The following is a 25,415-nucleotide window of genomic DNA, read 5'->3' on the forward strand; positions in this document are numbered from 1 at the left end:
ATGTGTATATACATGCACATATACACACACATATATGCACATATATACACAAGTATACTGTATTTTGATATTTTAAATAATATACATTTTGACTTTTTAAATATATATATACACACACACACACACACACACCTTTTGGGTGTATACACATAGCAAAGATTACGGCAGCACATACACCATTAAAGTGTTAATGTAGGAGTAGGGTCATTGGTATGTCTTCCCTCTCTTCTTGTCTTTCTATATTTTGATTTGGGAGGGGGTCATAGAAGATACTGCTTTTATAAAAAATGATCAATAAATACAATCAATTAAAACAAACGTAAACAGAAATTATTTTTGCCTTCTCCCTTTGTGTTTCTTTTTAAATGTCTAATCAATGTCTACCCATTCATGCTTGTTCTGCTTGTTAGGTGATGTTTATGTAGCATTTTTCTTTTTTTTTTTTTCAATCAGTGTCTTGCTCTGTCGACAGGCTGGAGTGCAGTGGTGCAATCTCGGCTCACCGCAACCTCTGCCTCCTGGGTTCAAGCAATTCTCCTGCCTCAGCCTCCCGAGTAGCTGGTACTACAGGCGCGAACCACCACAACCAGCTAATTTTTGTATTTTTTAGTAGAGATGGGGTTTCACCATGTTGTCCAGGATGGTCTTGATCTCTTGACCTCATGATCCGCCCACCTTGGCCTCCCAAAGTGCTGGGATTACAGGTGTGAGCCACCACTCCCGGCGTATTTTTCAAGTGTGGGAACTTATCAGAAGAAATGTTTCCAATAATCAATTAACATTTTTACAATATGTGTCCACCAAGTAAAGAGCTGAGGTGAATGAAGGCTGCGAGGTCACAAAGGTGATCAAGGCTGCTACTCACTACAGGTATTACCGTGACACTAATTAGCATTTTGATTCAGTTGGATCCATTTTGGGACCAAAACTTATAACTGACTAAAGGTTCAGAGACCATCTCTGTTTGTAAATAGTATTTTGTAAGCTTTTTTGTGTCTGAAATACTTAGTAAACATTTTCTGTATTCTTCTACCTAAGTGTTCTTGGTAGCCTTACTTTTTGTAAATGGACTGTGTGAATGCGGCATAAACTGTATAACCTGTGCATTCCCTATATTCCCTTTATTTCACACTTAGTTTGCTTCCAACTTTTATAAAGTGAAAACAGTATTAGGAAGAAACAAAAGGCAGTATCCCCCTCCCCAACTCTCAGCCCAATAAATAAATGTATTTTCTTTCCAACTAACTAGTTATCTGCAAGCCAAGCCTTGTCTAAAAGGGAATGCTTAGATGACCCAGAACCGTTTCCTCACTTAACTCCTCCGAGCCTTAGTTTCCTTATGAGCAACAAGAAAAGGCTCTGGGGCCAGCAACAGAACTGAGTTTCCCCACTCCAAATCCAGGTTTCTTCACTGTGCCTGCTTCTCTCCTCCCATTGTAAATCAGCATATGGCACGGTAGTCCATGAAGCAGTCTTTTATAAGGTTAAATGCCGGGATATGACAACTGCTATGGATTGAAAAGTGTTGCCTCCAAAATCTGGGTGTTGCCAATGTGGTCGTATTAAGAGGTAGGGCCTTTAAGAGGTGGTTAGTTCATGAGAGCTTGTCCCTCATGAATAGGATTAAGGTCTTTCCTTTTTTTAGAAAGTGCCATGCAGCATTTGGACAGCTTGCTCTTCTGCTCCCTCTTGCCCGTCCACCTTCTGTCATGTGAGGATGCAGTCAGTGAGAGGGCCCTTGCCAAATGCTGGCACCTTGATCTTGGACTTCCCAGCCTCTAGAACAGTGAGAAATAAATTTCTGCTCAGATGAATTAACCAGTCTGTGAAAAACAGACCAAGACAAACTCTCAGAAGGAGATACTGTCAAAAGTCCTTACAAAGAAGGCAAAGGACACCAGGGATGGAGGGCCCACCAGGGGACAGTGACCTTTGAGACTGGGCTAAGATAGACAGTGAGCATATCTACAGGAAAGCTCCAAAAACTGCAACTTTTAGGCCAGTAAATATGGAATTCATATCTAAGACTTTCCTCCAAATGACCTCTAAATTTATTAATTGATTTACTATAGGACAAGGACCAAACTTAAACTATCATCAGAGAAATTAACATATGTGCTCTCATTAATGAATAAACCTTTACCAAGTCAGTAAGAAGAAGGGTGTTTCACATTGCACTGGCTCCTCAGTAAAACGGGCCAATCTAGGCTACAGTGATATTTCTCATCCACTTGCCAGAATGATTCGAGAGATCCAGAGAATGGAATAAAAGCACATGTATTAAGCTCAAACGCAGGACAAAGGCAAGACAGACTGGAGGTGATATTCAATAGCATGCAACTGGTCTCAATCACCCCATGTGCACCATCAAATTTTTTCAACGGGTAAATTGGGGGAGGGGTACGACGTGTCTGATATATCTATTATTGCACAAAGAATAATTATAATAAGATTATTTTTTAAAAGAAATTGTCCCTTTGAAGATGATCAAAAGAGAGTTGAAACATTTCTGAAATAAAATGCATTTTATTGTGGTAGAGTTCTTATTCACTAGATTTTAGTCAACTTCTCTCCTATACAAAGGACAGAAAGAAGTCAGGCCATATTAAGTACTACTTCTGTCTTCCACAAAATGTCCATTTAACACTGCAGAAATCAAGCTCAAAAAAAGGTTTCAATCCAATTGACTCTATATAGGCCTAAACTAATATTTTTTTAAAAAGAGTTATGAAGAAAGGATGAATATGTGGAACAGAGAATTTTTAGGGCAGTGAAACTACTGTGTGATACTGTAACAGTAAATATCACGGTTTTGTCCATTTGTCCAAACCTACAGAATGTATACCACCAAGACAGAACCCGAATGTTAACTATGGGCTTTGGTGATAATGAAGTATCAATGCAGGTTCATCAGCTCCAACGGCTGTGCCACTCTGGTGGGGCATGCTGATAATGGGGGGAGCTGTACATGTGTGGGGACATATGTGTGGGAAACATCTGTAGTTTCTGTTCAATTTTGTTGTGAATCTAAAATTACTCTCAAAAATAATGTCTGTTTAAAAAGAAGGGGTTACATAAAAACTAAGGCTACACTGTGCGTTTACCTCTGACAAGGTCTTATGCAGCAGAGAGCTTTGGTTTTTCAACCTGTGAGCTTCATCCACAACAAGAACACTCCAAGGGAATCTGTGAGAGAAAACCCAAGCTTTCAGTTTTGTGTGATTTAAATACATATTTCACAATCTTACTATAAAACCGCGACTGTTAAGACTAACAGTAAGCCCATGCTATTACAGATGCAACCAAATTAACTTCCTATCTGAGAGGCTACCGTGTGCTTAATACAATATCTAAATAAGATAGTAAAACTACGATAATCTTTTTTTTTTTTTTTTTTTTTTTTTACAAAATGGGAAAAACCTGTGCAGAAAGGAAGAAGCCAGAGACAGAAAGGAAAAGGAAGCATTTATGATCTTCTATTTTGCACTAGACACTGACCTCAGGGCTTTATGTGTTATTTAGTCCAAAAGAGCACAGCAAGCAGACAATTGTGCTCGTTTTACTAACGAAGACACTAAAGCTCAGACTTGGTAAAGGTCATAAAGACAGAGGTGACGTTCAAGCACAGAAGAAAAAAATCAAGAGACGGTGGTATCACAACTTAAGAAGTGTGACTTTAAAAGGGGGAAGTGGTAAATAGAGTCAAATGTTACAGAGATGTCCAGGAAGACATATCCCCTGAATTTGATGACATGGACGTCATTGGTGGCTGTTGCCAGAACACATTCTGTAACATAGAGGGTCACATCAGCAATTTCTCAAGAAGTTTCAGTCAGAAAAGCAAGTACTTTGACAAACAGTACTGGAAAGCTATTTAAAAAAACAAAATACAGAAAAATATGTGGGAATGTTTCAAGTTGTATTATTTAAAATAGCAAAAAATGGAAATGAACCTAAATGTCCAATAATAAGTGGTAAAATACAGCAGCATTTTAAATGACTATACTGCAATGTAAAAGGCCTATATGATAACAAAAACGATATAAATATCATATATCCTCTTTTACAAATGTGAAATGATGCAAAAATAATAAAGTGGAAATTATGTTTAACTTTTTATTTTGATTACAAACATTTCGGAGTCCCATTACATTATTTTCTTTTTTTTTTTTGAGACGGAGTTTCACTCTTGTTACCCAGGCTGGAGTGCAATGGCGCGATCTCGGCTCACCGCAACCTCCGCCTCCCGGGTTCAGGCAATTCTCCTGCCTCAGCCTCCTGAGTAACTGGGATTACAGGCACACGCCACCATGCCCAGCTAATTTTTTTTTTCGTATTTTTTTTTTTAGTAGAGACAGGGTTTCACCATGTTGACCAGGATGGTCTCGATCTCTCGACCTCGTGATCCACCCGCCTCGGCCTCCCAAAGTGCTGGGATTACAGGCTTGAGCCTACATTATTTTCATATTTAAAAAAACTAAATGTAGCCGGGCGTGGTGGCTCAAGCCTGTAATCCCAGCACTTTGGGAGGCCGAGGCGGGTGGATCACAAGGTCGAGAGATCGAGACCATCCTAGTCAATATGGTGAAACCCCGTCTCTACTAAAAATAGAAAACATTAGCTGGCCATGGTGGCGCGTGTCTGTAATTCCAGCTACTCAGGAGGCTGAGGCAGGAGAACTGCCTGAACCCAGGAGGCGCAGGTTGCGGTGAGCCGAGATCGTGCCATTGCACTCCAGCCTGGGTAACAAGAGCGAAACTCCACCTCAAAAAAAAAAAAAAAAAAAAAAAAACTAAACTAAATCTATATACAGGTAAAACAGAATATTAAAAAAATAGTAGGTATGGAAAGGAAAATTCCCCCCAAATTAGAGAAAGATCAGCAGAGGTTCACCTTACAAGAAGGCCCTCTTCCTGAGGTTACAGATAAACTCCAGAGGACAGGCGGAAAAACGGGTGCCTACTATACTACCACTCACCTACCGACAGGCGTGTGTGGAGGGAGGACTGAGGGTCCAAAGAAAGACAAGAAAGCCGCAGGAAAAGGCTGGGTGGCATGAGCAGAGGATGCATTTAAGGATGGTAAGACACAAGGGTCCAGACAAAGTTGCACAGTGGTCATGAGATGAGGTTTGGAAGTTTCTCTAGCATGGTGCCTGGCTCTGTTTGAATCAGCTTTCAAAACAGATTAGGGCCTATTCCCTTGTGAAGAACTAGACACTCAGGTGTCTAATAAACGCTCGTCTAATGAAAAAGGCTACGGAGAGGTAGATTCTGGCTCGTGAAAGGAAGCGGGTCAAATCACTCATCAAAAGATACTCTAAAGGGGCTCCCTAAAGAGGAATCGATGGAGGGAATCCCAACACTGAATGCAAAGTCTGATGAGGCGACCTCTAATCCTCTTGATCCAAACAGTTTTACAAGTCTATTGCCCAAAACATTTCAAATTTTTCATATTTGTAACATGCACAGCCTTAACTCTGCATAATAAATCTCTTTACTGCAGAGATGATATTACATGTCCCTGCTATGCTCAGAATGTAAAGTAATAAGCAACGTAACCTTCCGATGATATTGAAAGAATCTACCTATGCTATTGGGATTCACACAAGACAGTACTATAAATGTCCTTCTGTTACTTAGGTTCTTAAATCGACCTGAAAATGCATTGAAAACAGGTTATCTGAACTAGAAAAATTCTATTTCTGCTGAATAATGTAAAACTCCAGTACAACTAGCTATTTTGAGAAGTTCTCTCAAAGAGGCTCCACAGCACCAAATGCTGGGTGTAAATGCAAGTTTTGCTATTTATCATCAGCAACATAACCTTGGATGGGTTACTGAATCTCTTCCTTTCCTCACCCATAAAAGGGTTGATAATAGCTGCCTTGTAGGGTTTTCATGATTAAATGGGATAATTCATATAAAGTACCCAACAACATTTATGTCCCGATTTTATTGTCTTTTGAGACTTCCCATATCTAGCTCTGTATTATGGATATCTGTACACTTTTTATCCCTCCAATGGAGTAGCTCCATTTTCCTAGGGTAGCTCTAACTCTCAGAACAGTGTCTTTCCAGTAAGTGACTTTCAACAAATATTAAGTTGAAAATTAACAAAAAGGGAGGGAATGTATATCTTAAGAAAGGTACGATAATATGCTCACTTAAATGAAATACTAAGATAGAAGTCACGAAATCTATGACCTAGCCTCTAGTATTCAGAATAACAAGAAAATAGAAATCCAACTCATGAGAATCTGGATGAGAAATAACATCTAAAATATTAATACTTTGGGAAAACAAGAATTTTTGAATATTAAAGATGGAAGGCTGGGTGCAGTGGCTCATGCCTGTAATCCCAGCACTTTGGGAGGCTGAGGCAGGTAGATCACCTGAGGTCAGGAGTTCAAGACCAGGCTGGCCAGCATAGTAAAAACCTGTCTCTATTAAAAATACAAAAAATTAGCGTGGCCATGGTAGCGGGCACCTGTAATCCCAGCTACCTGGGAGGCTGAGGCAGGGAAATCACTTGAACCTGGGAGGCAGAGGTTGCAGTAAGCGGAGATCATGCCACTGCACTCCGAGCCTGGGCAACAGAGTGAGACTCCATCTGAGAAAAAAATAGAAAAGATACCGAATATCCACCTCACCATGTATTAACTACAGAGGTGATGGAGAATGAAACCCTGGCAACATATCTTTCTTTCTTACCTAAACTCTAGCCCTTGTTTAATTTGTATTATCACTGTTACTGTGATGTGATCATGTCATTCCCATTGTCAGGTGGCAGTAAGAGTTAAATCTGAGTTTCCGATTTCATGGGCCAATATGAGGTCTAAAAGTGAACTAATTAGAAGTATATTTAAAACACTCTTTCTAAAAAGTTAATTCCATAGCACTTATTACTACTTTAGGTTATTTCCAGCAAACAGCTCAAGTGATTCTCCTCCTGTATTACAGTAAAATCTCCAAATGTTAGTACTGAAAGGGGTCTATGCAAGTTGCATGTAAAGAGCCTAATATCTATTCACCACACAAAGTATGTTTAATCTCACTTAATTTTCCTAACAGCTATTCGAGGTTAAGAAATGATTATCCCCATTTTACAGATGAAGAAGCTGAAATTGATGGAGATTAAATAACTAACCCAAGGACACAAAGCTAATGAGCAGAGTGTTCCGTGCCGCCTATCCACAAACAGAACTCATGGAAGACACACCAGATATGCCAGGAGAGGCGAAGCGGTAAAATGTGCAGGGAAGACAGGACGTGCACGATACATTCAATGCAAGTTCTCAGACAGTACTCACGATTTCAGAAATGAGGCATCTTTCAAGCAAATCTGAAAAATTAGGAAGACACATTAGAAAACATAAAGGCTGGCATTAATAAACTCTGATATTGATAAGCTAGTTTTCTGTGAACTCTCTTAAACTACAGGATTTATCTAAGTCTCATTTGTTCACTAAGTAAAAAAGTTCTGTGAATAATTTCTAAGTAGCACCATCTTAAAAACAAAGAGCAGAGAAGCCTGATTACGTGGCAGGTCAGCAGCACACACGATTTTAGACTAAGGAACAAGCACTTACGAGAAGCCAGAACTGCTTCCACTCCTGTCTTCCAGTAACAGACACGATTCCTCAGTCCACAAAACCCTTCCCCCGGCCGCCTGCCTGCCTCCTGTTCACTAACCAAGAGACCGCTCAAGTGCCTCCTTCTTGAGAAGCCTTCCCCCATGATCCACCAGGAAAGGAAAAGATCTAACTAATTGGAAGCACAATGATCCTTCACTTCTTTTGGTCACAGCCCTCTTTTGAGAATCTGACGAAGGTAGACTCCCTGCCCAGAAAAGTGCGTGTGTTCTCAACAAAACTTAAATAGAATTTCATCAGACTACAACTTCTAAGGTCACAGGTTAGAAGTTGCTGCTATAGAGAAACGAATGGATACCTCATAGGTAGTCAGTAGCACGTGAAAACGTGAGTCCTGTGTTAGGTCTTGCTGAAGGTGGGCTCGTTCCTCCTTGTCACCTGCGTATGTTACACAGGAAAGACCTGGAGCAAATCTGAATCCAAGAAAAGAAGTAGATGAACATGAACAGTAGATTCATGTGACAGGATGTACACACCTGGAAAAGTACATTTCATGGGAGGATTACATTCACACGCAGACCCCGTGAGGTCCTACAACCAGAGTCTTAGGGCTCTGAATCTTATCTAAAGTAATGGTTGAACCTCAGAGCAAGTTCCTATGTGAACAGGTAGAAGGATCAGATCTAAAAAGGTCTTGTGCTGACTCTAAAAGTAAAATGATCTCTTCCACATTAGTTACTTCCTACGCCACTATGAAAAGCAATGGCTTCTACTATAGTTCATAAATACTGGAAATGATTAATGACCTTCAAATTGCCAAACAGTAATAATATCCACTGGGCCCTTCCCATTACATCCTCAGTGTCTACCTGCACTGCATCAGTTCACAGTTTTCTTTCCTTTCTTTCTTTCTTTTTTTGAGATGGAGTTTCGCTTTTGTTGCCTAGTCTGGAGTGCAATGGTGCGATCTTGGCTCACCGCAACCTACGCCTCCTGGGTTCAAGCCATTCTCCTGCCTCAGCTTCCTGAGTAGCTGGGAATACAGGCATGCACCACCACACCCCAGCTAATTCTGTATTTTTAGTAGATATGGGGTTTCTCCATATTGGTCAGGCTGCTCTTGAACTCCCGACCTCAAGTGATCTGCCCACCTCAGCCTCCCAAAGTGCTGGGATTACAGGTGTGAGCCACTGTGCCCGGCCACAGTTCACAGTTTTCTGGAATAAACTTACTGATCATGAAAATAGGTTTTTTTTTTTTGAGACCAAGTTTCGCTCTTGTTACCCAGGCTGGAGTGCAATGGTGCCATCTCGGCTCACCGCAACCTCCGTCTCCTGGGTTCAGGCAATTCTCCTGCCTCAGCCTCCCGAGTAGCTGGGACTACAGGTGTGCACCACCATGCCCAGCTAATTTTTGTATTTTTAGTAGAGACGGGGTTTCACCATATTGACCAGGATGGTCTCGATCTCTTGACCTCGTGATCCACCCGCCTCGGCCTCCCAAAGTGCTGGGATTACAGGCTTGAGCCACTGCACCCGGCGACAATAGGTTGTTTTAGCACATTTCACACATCATCCAGAAAAAAAACTTAATCAAGATATACAATAAAATTGCAGCTACATCTACTCTGTACCTCTGCATTTCTTCTTTCCAGTTGCTCAAAACCGACAAGGGACAAAGAATCAGAAATGGTCCTTCATCATTTAATCTTCCTGCTAAGTAAATGAAGAGAGCAATCGTCTGGAACACAGAAAAACAAGGCAGTTTTGATCACATTTTCCCATGAGAAACAACCACGAAGTTCCCACAACCCTGTAGGGAACACACACTCTTGTATAAGACTTGTTTTACAAAGAAATATTGTACAATCTTCAGCACATTAGGAGAGTAATCCACTCGTGGAGTGAAATCATGTAAGCTTTAATATACCTGCCGCAGATATTTGTGGAACTCAATGACTTCAGTAGTTGACAAGCAATGAGGCTCAATGTGTAGGTAATTGAACCTTTGCCGTAAAGAAAAAGTCAGGAGAGACCACAGAAATCAATGAAAAGCCAACTGATGGCCAAGATCAGCAACACTCTGAAAACATTAAGCAAGAAGTGCCAAGATCTGATTGCGAAACAGCCAATCACACGGCGGCCCTCTGCCGCCTGCCGGGCTTTCCCGAGGGAGGATGCTTTCCTGCCTCCCGCACTTCCTCCCACCTTCGCCTACTGTTTTCCTTTCTTCCGTATGTATTTACAGGGTGTCTTCTATTTGCTAGGCACTGTCCTACACCCCAGTGACACAACAGTGACCAAAACAGACAAAACACCAGCTCTCCTGGAGGACACAATCTAATGGGGAAAACAGACAATACACGAGCCTCCTAAGCTTAGGGAAGGGGAGAAAACGGAACTTTGGTAAAGGCGAATGGACACACTTGAGAAGATTCTAGCACACATTTATGATTTGAATGTTGCTGTAACATACAGAGAAAATAACCTATTTTAAAACAAGAATGCGTCAAGGGACCCCATCTTCAAATGCTGAGCTATTTCTGAGAAAAATCTGTCCTAAGGATATAATTCGAAATCCTGAGAAAGCTGTATGCACAAAGATGTTCCTATCAAGATCAAATAGCACAAAAAGGGGAGGGATCACCATGTCTCATCTGTAGAACATTTAATTTTGATAAATTCTCTTGATGGAATAACATACAATATTGAGTATAATGATTATGAATCTAATAAAGTAAAAAATTACAGTGACACTGTTAGATTAACAAACACAAACTATACACACACTATAATTTCAACCACATGCTGGGTACAGTGGCTCACACCTGTAATCCCAGCACTCTGGGAGGCTGAGGTAGGAGGATCACTTCTTCCCATAAGTTCAAGGCCGGCCTAGACAATATAGGGAGACCTCATCTCGACAAAAAATTTACGAATAAGCTGTGTGTGGGGGCATGCACCTGTAGTACCACCTACTTGGGAGACTAAGGACTGCTTGAGCCTGGGAGGCAGAGGTTGCAGTGTGCTGAGATCATGCCACTGCATTCCAGCCTGGGTGACGGGGCAAGACCCTGTCTCAAAAATAAAAGAAAACAAAAATTCAGTCATGCAAAACATGCATTGCTATTCATGGTTGTGGTTAGAGTGCTGCGTTACAGGGTGGCAGTTAATTTTTATAACAGAAATAATTTTCTTTTTAAATTATCTATGGCTTCTCAGTCCAAATGGTGCCCAGAACCATTCTTTAGTGACTTCCTGAATTAAAACCATTCAGTCTAGCTTTCCTGAGGATGCAATTTAGAGAAAATTCATCTTTTATTATTACAAACCAGATTGTCTACAAAACAAGTATGGAGTCACTAGAGAATTCTAGCAAGAATTTAAGGAAAAAAATTATAGCAATTCTACATAAATTCTTCCAGAAAATTGAAGAGAAGGGCATACTTCTCACCTCACTCTACGAGGGCAGCTTTACTCCAATACCGTTTCTTGTAATGTCATTATCTGTAAAGTCAGATAATGACATTACAAGAAAATGACAGACCAACGTCCTTCATGAACATAGATGCAAAAAGTCTAAACAAAATTTTAGCAAAACCAATTTGGAGGTGGTATCTTTTTAGAGAGCTTAAAGCAGAGCTCTGTGAACATCTGAGGAAAGGACAAGCAGCATTTGCTGGCCCTCAATAAAGTCAGGAGGGCAACCGCAATGACTGAAGCAGAGAAGACCACAGGGAAGGCCCTTTCCCGGTGCAAGAGCCAGCCAGCCTGGATCCCAGAGACATCTGTGAAACTGAACTTCCTTCTAGCTCCAGAGTGCTCAGCTGCAGAATGAGTTAGAAGGCGGTGCTTCAGTGGCGGTGAGCAGCACTTGCGGCACAGTCACATACCTGGCAGGTCTTCCCCAGGCCCATCTCGTCTCCCAGGATGCAGCCATTCTGACAGCAGAAGCGCTGGGCAAGCCAGTTGACTCCCTCCAGTTGATAAGAGCGTAGGTGAATCCCTAGAAACAAAAAATACAGCAACATTTCAGCACATGCATAGGCAATGTTCTAAGAGTCCGAATGAGGAACACAGCCTAAATTCCCTTAACTCCAGACCTCACTGACCATATCTTTTGCTGAGGAGTATGGAGATCTCAACCTCTCCTGACTACCGAACTACTTTTTGAGCAGATGTATTCACCATCGTATTCAAAGTCCCAAAGGAGCCTGTCAGTTACCTGATTCACTTGATAGATGAGAAAGTCAACTTGGGATCTGCCTGAGACTCACACCAGTGTCCATTCTGGGAAATGAGGCATTACTGACGCAACTTAACAACAAGCAACAACACACAGATTGTACATGCGTCTGCTTGCTTCACTGCATCCATTTAAATTTGCCATCAGTGCTAAAGGGAAAACTCAGGACTACGCTAAATAATGCTTCAACACAGAAGGACTGTTTTTAAGAATGGAAAGAGTGTTTAACTGTGTACCGGGATGGCAAAAAACATGAAATCCACATGGAGCTTCTACTGACTCTCTCTCCCTTGGTGAAAAAAAGTCCAGTTTCAAAGAATAGCCGTTATCTCAGAAAGGTGAAAGACCGTCAGCATACTTTATATAAGAACTATTAGCAAAAATAGAACTTTCTGGTTTAACTTATAGCTTTAAAAATGTTCAAAATATACAATTGTACAACATTGTTTAAAAAATAGGTATTTTTCATAGGCACTTACAAAGACCAGAGGAGGAATAAACACTTCATATAAATTACAGTATCTCGGGCTGGGGGTGGTGGCTCACGCCTGTAATCTCAGCACTTTGGGAGGCCGAGGTAGGCGGATCACCTGAGGTTGGGAGTTCAAGACCAGCCTGGCCAACTTGGTGAAACCCATCTCTACTTAATAATACAAAAATTAGCTCGGCATGGTGGTGGGTGCCTGTAATCCCAGCTACTTGGGAGGCTGAGGCAGGGAGAATTGCTTGAACCTGGGAGGTGGAGGTTGCAGGGAGCTGAGATTGCATCACTGTGCTCCAGCCTTGGTGACAGAGCGAGACTCCATCTCAAAATAAATAAATAAATAAATTACAGTATCTCATTTAATGCTTATAACAATTCTACAGAGTAGATGTTAACCCCATTTTATAAATTAGAAAACGCAGAGATTTCTATTTCTCATGGGAGTATATATACTTTCCCCTCTTCCTACTGCTAAGTAGAAATAAAAGCCCTAGACATGACAGATAAAGCAAGCATAGACTCTGAAAGGTGCAGTGAAGAAGCAGATTGGCTAGGGACCTTGGGACCTGAGGAAGGACAGGGTAGTGAGTTCCCCAGAATTCATTTTTGCCTTATATCGCCCAGTCTGAGAGGTCAAGGAATCAGCAAACTGGAAACACCAACTGGTGTAGACCAAAACCAAAACAAATCAGAACACGCCCTGCATTCATCTGATAATAAAGACATGCTGATAATAGAGACATACCCGAGATTGGGTAATTTACAAAGAAAAGAGGTTTACGTGACTCATTGTTCCACAGGATGGGGAGGCGTCACAATCGCGGTGGAAGGCAAATGACAAGCAAAGTCACATCTTACACAGCAAGAGAGCTTGTGCAGAGAACTCCCACTTATAAAACCATCAGATCTTGTGAGATTTATTCACTACCATGAGAATAATATGGGAGAACTGCCCCCATAATTCAATTATCTCCACCTGGCCCGTCCTTGACACATGGAGATTATTACGGTTCGAGGTGAGATTTGGTTGGGGACATAGCCAAACCATCTGCACCACTCTCCCCTCACAAGCCTGCTCCTGCTAGAAAATGGCAGCCTAGCAAGTCAGGAAACTTTTAGATAATAACTGCTCTATTCTAGCTGAACAACACAGGAATAAACCTGTGGTCCCACCAGCAAAGGCCAAGTGGGAAGCACAGACTTCCCCCTACAGCTGTAATGAGTGCCCCAGCACCCCAATCAAGATGGTATAAGAGAAGGCCAAGTAGGGAGCTGGGATTTTTATCCCTACCAACCAGTAATGAGGACCAACCCCTTGGCTTCCCCTGCAGGATCAGTAGAGATTCAGGAGGGAGCCACAACTCCCACCTCACCCAGCAGGAAGGAGAGGCCCCTTCCCCATCCCCAGATGTAGGCAGAGGCTGAAAAGGGGGCCTGGACTTCTATCCCCACCTGGCAATATCAAGGGAGCAGACCCTCTTCCCCTGCCAGAGCAGTGACAGACAAAGACAGTCAAACAGGAGGCTGAAACATGATACAAAAATGCCTGGCTCTAATTATTGTAAAAAAATCATTCGTTATATCAAGAACTGGGAAGTTTCAAACTGAACGAAAAAAGATAATCAATAGGTGCCAACACCCACTGCACTCTAGCCTGGCGACACAGTCCATCTCAAAAAAAAAATCCAAAGAAATACATACCAAGATATGTAATTATTTAAATGCTGGAAACAAAAGACAAAGTATCTTAAATGCAGCCAGAAAAGAAACAAACACCTTACTTAAAGAGGGAAAAATCTTCAGATGCAAGCAGACTTCTTGTCAGAAATCTTAAAGGCCAGAAAGAAATGGCACAACTTTTTTTTTTTTTTTTTTTTAAGTATTGAAAGAAAAGAACTGTCAACCCAGACTCCTGTATCAAGAAAACTAGTATTCAGGAGAGAAGAGGAAATTCTCAGATGAAAGAAAACAGAGAATTTATCAGCAACAAACCGACCCTCAAAGAATGGCTAAAGGAAGTCCTTGGAAAAAGGGAAATGATACAAGATGGAATCTTGGAACATCAGGAAGAATGTGAGAATGTAGCATTCTTGAGTTTTAAAAAATTATGTTTGACAGCTGAAGCAAAGATTGTAACAGTGTCTGATGTGGTTCCAAAGGCAAATAAAGGAAATATTTAAGACAATTATAAATAGAAGGTAAAGAGATATAAAGGGAAGATTTCCATACTTTACTCAACTAGGCAAAATGACAATATCAGTAGTCTGTGATTTTATACACACACATACATTAATATACAATACCTGTCACAACCATTAAAAATCTATACAAAGAGATAAATTAAAAAACATTATAAATAAACAAAAATAAAATTCTAAAAAATGTTCAAATAATTCACAAGAAGGCAAGAAAAAGAAAATAAACAGAGATAAACTAAAATAATAAATATAGGACGGCAGACTTAAGCTCAAGCATCTTAATGATTACATGAAATATGTCCTATAAATATACCAATTAAAAGACAAAGGCTTCCAGAGTAGATTTTAAAACATAACCCAATTATAAATTGTCTACAAGAAATTCAACCCAAAAATAATTAAACGATTGAAAAGTGAAAGGATGAAGTGGTAGATAAAACAGTGGCCCTCACAAAGATGTCCAAGCCCTGCTCCTGGAATCAGTAAGTTATCTTACATGGCAGAGGCATTCGGAAGATATAAGTAACATTAAGGACCTAGAGATGGGAAGAGTATTCTGAATTACCCAGGTGAGCCTGGATAATGCAATGGACATGAAATCTAATCACATGCATCATTCAGAGAACCTTTAACAGCTGTGGTTAGAGACAACGCTGACTAGAGAAGGATCAAAGAGATGAAATGTCGTTGGCTTTGAAGTTGGAGGAAAGGTGCCAGGAATCAAGGAACGTGGACAGCCTCTGGGTGCTGGGAAAACTATTCTCTTCTAGAGTCTCCAGAAAGGTAGGCAGCTCTGCTGACACACAATGACAGGAGAATACACATTCTTTTCAACTGCCATGGACCATACAGTACATTCAGGGCCTGTCTTAGCCCATTTTGTGTTGCTTTGGAACACCCGAGGCTGGATAACTCATAAAGAAAAGAGGTATATTTGGCTCATGGTTCTCGTACAAGAAGCGTGGTATCAACATCTGCTTCAGGTGAGGGCTTCAGGCTGCTTCCACTAACGGCAGGAGAAGTGGGGCCAGCCTGTACAGAGATCACACGGTGAGAGAAGAAAGAGATAAGGGATGTCAGGCTCTCCTTAACAACCAGTTTTCTGGAAACTGATACAGAAGAAGTGACTCACTCTCTCTCTCCCTGCTAGGGAGAGCATTAGTCTATTCAGGAGGGATTTGCCCCCAAGACCCAAACACCTTTCATTAGGCCCCACCTCCAACACTGGGGATCAAATTTCAACATGAGATTTGGTGAGGACAAATAATCCATATCCAAACTGCAGCACGGCCAGAAAACCTCAACACATTTAAAAGAAGTGAAATTGCACAGAGTATGTTCTCTGAACAAAATGTAACGAAATTAGAATTCATGGGCAGAAACATTAGAGGTCAATGTCTCAACGCTTGGAACCTAGACAACACACTTCTAAACAGTCCATCAAAAGAGGAAGTCTCCAGGGAAATATACACTGAACTAAATAAAACATGAAAATACAATATCAAAATTTGTGGGACAAAAAAAAATAGATCACGGACTTAAATACAAAACTGTAAAACTTAGAAAAAAACTCTTTAGGATCTGGGAGTAGGCAATGAGTTCTTACATTTGACACCAAGCAAAAAAACTATCCACTAGAGAAAAAAAAGATAAATTGATAAATTTTAGCCAAAATGTAAAACTTTTGTAAGACACAAATTTGGAGAAATAAGCAACAATTTTGCATACTCTTTATTCTAGAAAGGCTACCTTTCAGGAATTAAAAGTCCATAGCTATAATGAATATTTGGTTATAAGGATATTGAGAACATGATAACAGTAAAGAGATTATGGATATTAACATTTATTTTCTTTATGCATTGGCTATTTCTCTAAATGTTTTACAGAGAATATGTACTATTTCTGTAACCAAGAAAAAAAGCAGTAAGAATTTTTCTAACCAACTCATGAAGAATAGTTTCTCATAATATTAATTTATTCTGGTAATTCCTCTGACTATGCTTTTCTGTTTTTCTTTCTCTCCACTACCAATTTATCCCAGTTGCCACATTTGCCCAGTTAATTCTGCATGTACTCACTCTGCTCCATCCACTCACACTCGTAACCTCTTGTCTCAATTTCACTAAAACACCCGCCCATGTATGTACCCTTCTCCTGGCTATTACCCACAGCGAAGTATCAACGGGCACACTTTTCTGAGCCTTCTCTCACACAAGCTCTTCCAGAACCATTCCTAACATTTGCAAAGAAATAGGCAAACACACAAACAAACTTTAGGCAAGATAAAGTCAAACATAGAGAGACCAGTCTAAAGCTCATACTCAAACTGGACACACACTCCTCACCGCCACGGACACATCCTTAGGCTCGGGGAGTCAAGGCGAGGGGGCTTGCTCGCTCACGTCCGCATTCTCTCCACTCAACTTCATCCTTCTAAGTCAAACACAGAACTGCGCCTTTTGCTTCCTTCCTAGAAGGACAACCCTCACTCTTCCGTGGTGTCGAGCACTTACATAAACTATAATTTATACTTTTAAATGAACTCTCGCTCACTAGTCCAAAACTCTAGGTTACGTCCTACGTCTCCGTATTTGTTGGACTCATCTCTGCAGCCGGTACCTAAGAACACGTTCCCAGGAGCGTTCAGCGAGTCATGAGTCAACGACTGTGTCGTTATGACCGACGCACGAGGCTGTTAATGCCGTCGAGGCCCGCACTGCGCTCCGCACTGTGCAGACGAGGAAAACCAGGCTGGCTGCGGGGGCTGGGGGTGCAGCGGCGAGTCGGCGCAGACCCGGGAGCGGAGCCGACCTCGGGGCCGCAGGAAGCAGGGGTCGGCCGCGCCGCGGCAGGGCTGGGGGCGCGCAGGGTTCGCGCTCGGCAGACTCCCCGGAAGGGCCCGCGTCGGCCAACCGAGTTCCCGGCGGCCGTGAGCGGACCGAGAGCAGCTAAGCGCGCCCGCTCACTGCCGCGCAGACCTCGAGCGGGGAGACCGCGTCAGCGGCGGACTCTCCGCGGACCGCGCGCGCACGGGACACGGAGCAGACGGGGCTGGGAGACGCGCTGAGCGTCCGACCGCAGCGGCCGACACACCCCAGCGGCGAGGACCCCGCCTCGCGGGGCGGCGACTCGGCACTTCCGGCCCCGGCGCGCCCGGCCCCGCGACCGCTCCTCGGGGGCCTGCAGGGGGCGCCGCGCTCACCGCGTTTCCGCTTCCGCGGGCCCGGGACCCGACCTCACCCGTCCCGCGCCCGCCGGGCCGCGGCCACCCCGCCCGGGCGCGGCGTCTCCCCGCCCACGGCAGACGCGCAGGACGGGCCCGTCGCCGGCTGGTCCACAGCCCACCGGGCGGCCGCCTGCCGCGCCCCGGCCCGCGAGAGGCAGCCCCGGCGGGTTGGCGCGCCTGGGCGAAGCCCGCCCGGAGCCCGCTCACCTGTCAGCCCCCACTGCTGTAAATCCTGCTCCCGCACCCGCGCCCGCGCCGCCTCGGCTCGGCCCTCGGTCTGAAACCGAAGCAAGAAGCCGGGCGCTGGGCCCCCACGACGGGCAGCGCCCTCCATCCGGCCGGGAGCGGTCCCGCCCCGCGCGGGTCGGGCGCCTTTGCCTCAGGCTCTCCCGACGCGCGGCGGCGCGCTGGGGCGGGGCGGGCGGGGGCGCGCTGGGGCGGGGCGGGCGGGGGCGCGCTGGGGCGGGGCGGGCGGGGGCGCGCTGGGGTTGGGGGGCGGGGCGGGGGCGCGCTGGGGCGGGCGGGGCGGGCGGGGGCGCGCTGGGGCGGGGCAGGCGGGGGCGCGCTGGGGCTGGGCGGGCGGGGGCGCGCTGGGGCCCGCCTGCTACCGAGGCGCCGCCAGAGGGCGCGCGCCCTGCCTGGACGTCCGCAGCGCGGCCTGTGCAGGCCCCCGGCCCGGCAGCTCTTGCAGCGCGGAGCGTGGACGGGCCGCCTGGTTCTCACCACGTGCGCTTCTGAAGCGCTGGGCGTCCGATTGCCTGAACTGACCGTCACGGAGGTGGCATGTGCTCATCATGCATTTATTTTGTTTTTTTTTTTTGAAGGAGAATTTGCATTGTTTTACAGAAAACTGTACATTTAACCCAGTTTCGTGGCACGTTCTTTAGCCTTTGCCTTTTCGAGCTTGGCGATGCGAGCCACAGACTTGGGACCCAGGACCGTGCCTCCCCCGTGACGGCGGATCTCATCATGTCTGTCGCTGTAGTTGGTGCGGTTAGCTTCCACCAGCTTAACCAAAGCGCCTTTGCCTTCCGAGTTCACGTGTGTGAAGGCGACAGTGGCGCAGGTCTTCCTGTGGACTAGACGTCCCGGTCTTGCCTGCCCCTTGATAGCGCAGTAAGGGACTCCCATTTTATTTCCCAGGGCAGGCAAGGAGACAACGAGCTCAATAGGGTCCACGTCGTGTGCTATCACCACCAGCTGGGCTTTCTTGTTCTCCACCGAGGTGGTGACGGTGTTAACTCCTGCGCGAAGGACAGGTGGTCTCTTAGTGGGGACGTCCCCTTTGCCAGCCGCTTTCTTCTCGGCCCGGGCCAGCAGCCTCTGCTTCTTTTCTTTCTTCGTCTCTGGTCTGTACTTGTGGGCCAGCTTAAGCCGCGGAGTAGCTGTTTGGCGGTCCAGGGCCTGGTGAACTGGTTAATTGCAGGGGGCACTTCCAGCCGCTCACAGAGGATGGCTCTCTGCCGCTGCCACCTGACATAGCGGGGCCATTTCACAAAGCGGGCGAGGTCTCTTTTGGGCTGGATGTCTTGTCCAATGCCAAAATGTTTAGGCCTTTTCTCAAATAGTGGATGCACCATTTTCTTGGCCTCCTGCTTCTTCACGACAGCAGGGGCCGGAGCCACCTTCTTCCCCTTGGCCTTCTTTCCTTTGGGCATTTTGGGCGTCGGGAAGAGAGACGCATTTATTCTTTACTCAACATGGACTGTCACGTGTCAGATACTCCGCTGGACCATGAGGGTTGTGGAAATGGCAAGACTTTGTCCGTGCGCTCCAGTGATTCAGGACAAGGTCAAACCGTGCTTGTTCGGTTTACATAGTGATAAACTGGTTTAGACCCAGAAATCCCTTTCTTCGTTTTCTTTTCTTCTTTCTTTCTTTTTTTTTTTTTTTTTTTTTTTTTGAAACGGAGTCTCGCTCTGTCGCCAGGCTGGAGCACAGTGGCGCAGTCTCGGCTCACTGCAACCTCCGCCTTCCGAGTTCTAGCGATTCTTCCGCCTCAGCCTCCCAAGTAGCTGGGACCACCGGCACGTGCCAAACGCCCAGCTGATTTTTGTATTTTTAGTAGAGACGGGATTTCATCATGTTGGCCAGGATGGCCTCGACTTCTTGACCTCGCAATCCACCCGCCTCGGCCTCCCGAAGTGCTGGGATTACGGGCGTGGGCCACCGCGCCCGGCCGAAATCCCTTTCTGATTCTCCATGACCTGTGAATAGTAGTAAATTAAAATCACCAAAGACGTCATTGCTGCAGTGGGTATCTCGAGTGCATTACGGGGAGCAGATTGATGCAGTGTGTTCAGTTAGGGGTCACCGTGACTCAGCATCAGCTTTGAGTGGATTTGTGATGTAATGCACCACTAATATGAAGATGATAATAACAGAATAGGTGCATTTGTTGATGAAGTTCTGGGTGATATCCTATAGGCTTGAAGTATATTTTCTTATTTAACCCTCACAATAACCAATAATTAGGCATTATAATTGTTCCCACATTATAAATGAAGATACTGTGACTTGGAATGGTAATTGGCAATACTGGAGCAGGAACTATATTATTTTCTGGCTAATGTCATTGGTATAGTATTCTCATTTAGGTTAATAATCTTGGTGCTTCCTTCTATGATAAACTCATGTTAAAAGTTGCATCCTCCCTTATTCTCATCTTCCCCTAAGATAAAACGGAGAAATTCGTTCTGAGCCACAAGAGATGACTTCAGATTGGTTTATTCATAAAAAGTCAAGCAAAGCACTGTTTTATAAAGCTATTTTTGTGTCTTGAGTCATCCATATTGACAGAACCACGTACTTTGTGCCAAGCACTCTTTATGGTATCCATAAAGACCATGGTATTAATAAAGAGTGCTTGGCACTGATACCATAAACAGTGCTTGGCACATAGTACGTGGTTACCATAGAGGTCACTAATCAGCACCATAAAGAGTGCTTGTTAGGGGCTGGGCGCAGTGGCTCATGCCTGTAATCCCAGCACTTTGAGAGGCCAAGGCAGGCGGATCACCTGAGGTTCGGAGTTTGAGACCAGCCTGACCATCATGGAGAAACCCTATCTCTACTAAAAATACAAAATTAACTAAGTGTGGCGGCGCATGTCTGTAATTCCAGCTACTCGAGAGTCTGAGGCAGGAGAATCTCTTGAATCCGGGAGATGGAGGTTGCGGTGAGCCAAGATCGCAGCACTGAACTCCTGCCTGGGCAACAGAGTGAAACTCCGTCTAAACAAAAAATAATGAAATGTTCTTGGCACATAGTATGTGGTTATGATAAAGGTCACTAATATCCTGGAAGTTATATTTTAAAATAAGGAGACAAACAGTAAACCAATAAAAATCAGGTAGGATTAGTGCTAAAAGTAAAACAGAGTCATGTAATGGGGCAATAGTAATTTTGTAGAACAGCTTTCCTGCTTGTGTGTTAAAACAAATCTGAAGACAGATTTACATCCTTCAATGGCTTCTCCAGAGGGATCTCTGTCCTATGTGGCTGCTCATGAGTGGTTTTTGCATCTCAGTCTCCATGTTTGATTTATTTCCTCCCCTCTCGATTCTACCAGTAGACTTATCTGCTAAAGCAGCCATATCGACCACTTGCCACTTAAATACAAGCCTGTTTATTATTTTTCACTTAAAGTACATTTGTTGCAGCAGAATACCAGATGATAGAGTCCTAGCTGTAAGCTAAGTAGCCTGTTGGTATACTATTTAGGTCTACCTAAAATACAGCTAAGAAAGGTAGCTGAGGGCTGGGCGCGGTGGCTCACGCCTGTAATCCCAACACTTTGGGAGGCCAAGGCAGGCGGATCACCTGAGATCAGGAGTTTGAGACCAGCCTGACCATCATGGAGAAACCCTGTCTCTACTAAAAATACAAAATTAACTGAGCATGGCAGCACATGTCTGTAATTCCAGCTACTCCAGAGTCTGAGGCAGGAGAATCGCCTGAATCCGGGAGATGGAGGTTGCGGTGAGCCAAGATCGCGGCACTGAACTCCTGCCTGGGCAACAGAGTGAAACTCTGTCTAAACAAAAAAGAATAATGAAATGTTCTTGGCACATAGTACGTGGTTATGATAGAGGTCACTAATATCCTGGAGGTTATAGTTTAAAATAAGGAGACAAACAGTAAACAAATAAATATCAGGATTAGTGCTAAAAGTAAAACAGAGTCACGTAATGGGGCAATAGTAATTTTGTAGAATGGCTTTCCTGTTTGTGTGTTAAAACAAATCTGAAGATGGATTTACATCCTTCAGTGGCTTCTCCAGAGGGATCTCTGTCCTATGTGGCTGCTCATGAGTGGTTTTTGCATCTCAGTCTCCATGTTTGATTTATTTCCTCCCCTCTCGATTCTACCAGTAGACTTATCTGCTAAAGCAGCCATATCGACCACTTGCCACTTAAATACAAGCCTGTTTATTATTTTTCACTTAAAGTACATTTGTTGCAGCAGAATACCAGATGATAGAGTCCTAGCTGTAAGCTAAGTAGACTGTTGGTATACTAATTAGGTCTACCTAAAATACAGCTAAGAAAGGTAGCTGAGAGACTCCAGGTCTGCCAGTGAGGTGACACATAGAAGTTCTGCTCTGGATATTGCATGAAAAGATCTACAGACGAGCAGGATGGAAACAAGGCGGCCAGCTTGGAAACGATTGCAGTCGTCTGGGCAAAAGTTAATCGTTTTGGGGCCAGCATAGTGCTCGTGGCGTGGTGAGTAGTGATCTGAAACTAGATATATTGAAAGGATAGAGCGGAGAGGATTCACTGAGGGTCTGGAAGGAATGGAAAAGCAAAAGAGGGTTTCGGTGATGTGGGCCGAGCAACCCGTGGCATGAAGACGCCTTATGGAGAGAGGAAGATTGAGAATGAGAAGGTTTGGGAAACACACAGCGTTCTTGTTTAAGAAAAAAAGAAGAATTCGTTTTTGGACAAGGTAATACGAAATGGTTATTCAACATCCAAGTAGAAATTGTGAATGGATGGTTGGATAAACATGTCTGGTGTTCAGAGAAGAGGTTAGAACTGAATGTATAAATGTGGAAGTCATAATCGTAGGGTGAGACTGAAGCTCTGGGTCTGGATGGGACCCGCTAGGGGGTGATGGGACAAAAACTGGGACAGCGAATATTGAGATGCTGAGAAGAGGAGGAGGAAGCAGCAGAAAGGACTGAGAAGAGTAGCCAATGGCACAGAATGAGAGCTAAGAGCACGGGATTCCTGAGGCCAAATGAAGAGCAATTTCGACAAGAGACTGGTTGTGTGTGTCGAATGCAGCTGAGAGGTGGAATAGGGAAATAACCGCTAGAGTAGGTCGTGTGATGGTCACTGATGCTCTGGACAAGAGCAATTTCTATGTATTGGTGGAGTCAAAAGCCTGATTGTAGTGGACGGAAAAATAGAATGGGAGGCAAGAAAGACGGGATGTCTCATACCTCTTTTAAGGGTTTTGCTGGCTTGGTGTGATGGCTCATGCCTGTACTCCCAGCACTTTGGGAGGCTGAGGCAGGTGGATCAATTGAGCCCAGGAGTTCGAGACCCAGCCCGAGTAACACGGCAAAAACCCATCTCTAAATTTTTGTAAAAATACAACAATTTAGCCAAGCATGGTGGCATGCGTCTATAGTCCCAGCTACTTGGGAGACTGAGGTAGGAGAATCACCTGAGTCTGGGAAGCCGAGGCTGCAGAGAGCTGTAATCACACTACTGCACTCCAGAGTAAGACCCTGTCTCCAAAGGAAAGAAAAAAATGTTTTTCAGGGGAAAAAAAGGAGCAGAAAACTGGAAGTGATAACTGATAGGGATAGTCAAACATGTTGAATACTGATAGGAATGATCCAGTAAAGAGAAAAACTGATCAAATAAGAGTGATGTCCCTGAGTGGAAGGAGGAGGGATCTAATACACATAGAAGGACTGGCATAGACAGCTCATCCAAAACAAGCAGAAGGCACCAGATGTAGACAGGTGTGGTGGTGCGAACACATGGAAGACCTCTCCCAGCTGTTGCTATTGTCCAGGTGAAATAAAAAAGCAACGTCATCAGATGAGCTTGAAAAGAAAGAAGGTTTTAGAGGTTTAAGAGGGAAAGGTACAGGATAATTGCGAGGGGAGTGGACAGTGAATTGACCAGAGAAACAGTAACACTGGCAAGCAGCAATGAGGATGGCTTGAGATTTATCATCATTAGGCCGATTAGCATGATACTGCTGGGTAAGTGGGAAAGAGTTAGAGAATTAGGTTTTGCCAGGGTTGGATTTTTGCCAGACAAGTACAATAAAGTGTGATTTTACTGGTCAAATCCCCAGTGTCTAGATAGGGGTAACCAAGACGGATAAGGTCCCTGCACTTATAGAGCTCAGATTCTACTGATGAAGAAATACAAAGAAAGGGAGGAATACAAATAAGTTATCAAGTCGTGCAGCGCTAATAAGATAGTAAGACGGGGTAATGAGATTGTCAGGCTGGGGAGCAGCTCTGGATAGAATATAGATTGAAGGGAGTTATCACCAAAAAGATGACGTTGGAGCTAGGATCTGAATGATGAGAAGCCAGCTTTGTGAAATTGGAGAAAGAATGTTTCAGGCAGAGAGACAACTGCAAAGACATTCAGGCAGGAGTAGCAGGAGAGTAAGAGATTTTAAACCTGAGTAGGGGTACGCTTAAAGAGGAGTTGGCCACGAATCGGAAGTAGGGCTGAAAGAGAGAGAGAGGAGTTGGAGTTGACCCCCGTAGTTTCCGCCGCGGATAACTGGATGGATGTGGATGCCATCACTGACACGGAAAACACTGGAGACCAAAGCTGGTTTGAAGAAGGAAAGAGGAACTCACCTTTAGGATGTGTTGGCTTTGTGCAAACAGTGCTGGACACACAGTACACACTCAGTAAATATTGTTGAATGTTTGAATGAGGTGCCTGTGGAGCAATCCTAAAATCTAGGGCATATGATTGTTATAACTCTGAAGTATAGAGAGTGCATTTCACAGCTGGGCAAACCGAGGCACAGAAAGTTTAGGAAGCTGGTCCAGTGTTTTCTGGCAAGTCAACGTTCACTGCCGGAGGAAAGTTTAGCGTCAGCTCTTTTCTCACTCATTGTTCAGGTTAGACAGTAATGATGCTCTTGTGAATTCTTTGTTTTATTCCTCCACAGAACGGATACGTCCTCTGGCAACAGCAACTCAGGAGTTCAAGACCAGCCTGACCAACGTGGCGAAACCCAGTCTTAAAAAAAAAAAAGGCCGGGTGTGTAATCCCAGCACTTTGGGAGGCCAAGGTGGGTGGATCACGAGGTCAAGAGATCGAGACCATCCTGGTCAACATGGTGAAACCCCGTCTCTACTAAAAATACAAAAAATTAGCTGGGCATGGTGGCACGTGCCTGTAATCCCAGCTACTCAGGAGGCTGAGGCAGGAGAATTGCCTGAACCCAGGAGGCGGAGGTTGCGGTGAGCCGAGATCACGCCATTGCACTCCAGCCTGGGTAACAAGAGCGAAACTCCGTCTCAAACAAAAAATAGATTAAAGGTAACCGAGTCACGCTGTCAGTAAGCTTTAGCATGTGAAAACATCACCAAAATAAGCATGGCTAAGCATAAATTAGGAAACAAATTGTGTTTGCTCTGTTAGGTAACATCGGGGTACCAGTTAGAGACAC

The 25,415-nt window shown here is 44.2% G+C and overlaps 1 protein-coding gene and 1 pseudogene across 3 annotated transcripts in view; both read right to left on the reverse strand.

Moving 5' to 3' along the window:
* LOC120360126 (chromodomain-helicase-DNA-binding protein 1-like) overlaps positions 1–18,134 on the reverse strand; it is a 58,124-nt gene extending 39,990 nt beyond the window's left edge. The window contains exons 1-6 of one of the 3 annotated variants that reach the window (XM_039459840.2): positions 17,955–18,134; positions 11,487–11,599; positions 9,228–9,334; positions 7,953–8,067; positions 7,313–7,344; positions 3,105–3,186 (exon numbers count right to left, since the gene is read on the reverse strand). In XM_039459840.2, coding sequence (XP_039315774.2) covers positions 3,105–3,186; positions 7,313–7,344; positions 7,953–8,067; positions 9,228–9,334; positions 11,487–11,599; positions 17,955–18,081 — 576 coding nt within the window. In that variant the 5' untranslated portion in view covers positions 18,082–18,134. Of the gene's footprint in view, positions 1–3,104; positions 3,187–7,312; positions 7,345–7,952; positions 8,068–9,227; positions 9,335–11,486; positions 11,600–17,140; positions 17,398–17,954 lie in introns of those variants that run through there. The other 2 variants (XM_039459841.2, XM_039459842.2) reach the window with 2 other exon arrangements.
* A 449-nt stretch (positions 18,135–18,583) lies between these two features.
* Positions 18,584–19,405, reverse strand: LOC141582201 (large ribosomal subunit protein eL8 pseudogene; annotated as a pseudogene).
* Positions 19,406–25,415: the final 6,010 nt, after the last annotated feature.

This window comes from Saimiri boliviensis, chromosome 19, assembly GCF_048565385.1.
Source record: "Saimiri boliviensis isolate mSaiBol1 chromosome 19, mSaiBol1.pri, whole genome shotgun sequence".
Taxonomy (NCBI): Eukaryota; Metazoa; Chordata; class Mammalia; order Primates; family Cebidae; genus Saimiri; species Saimiri boliviensis.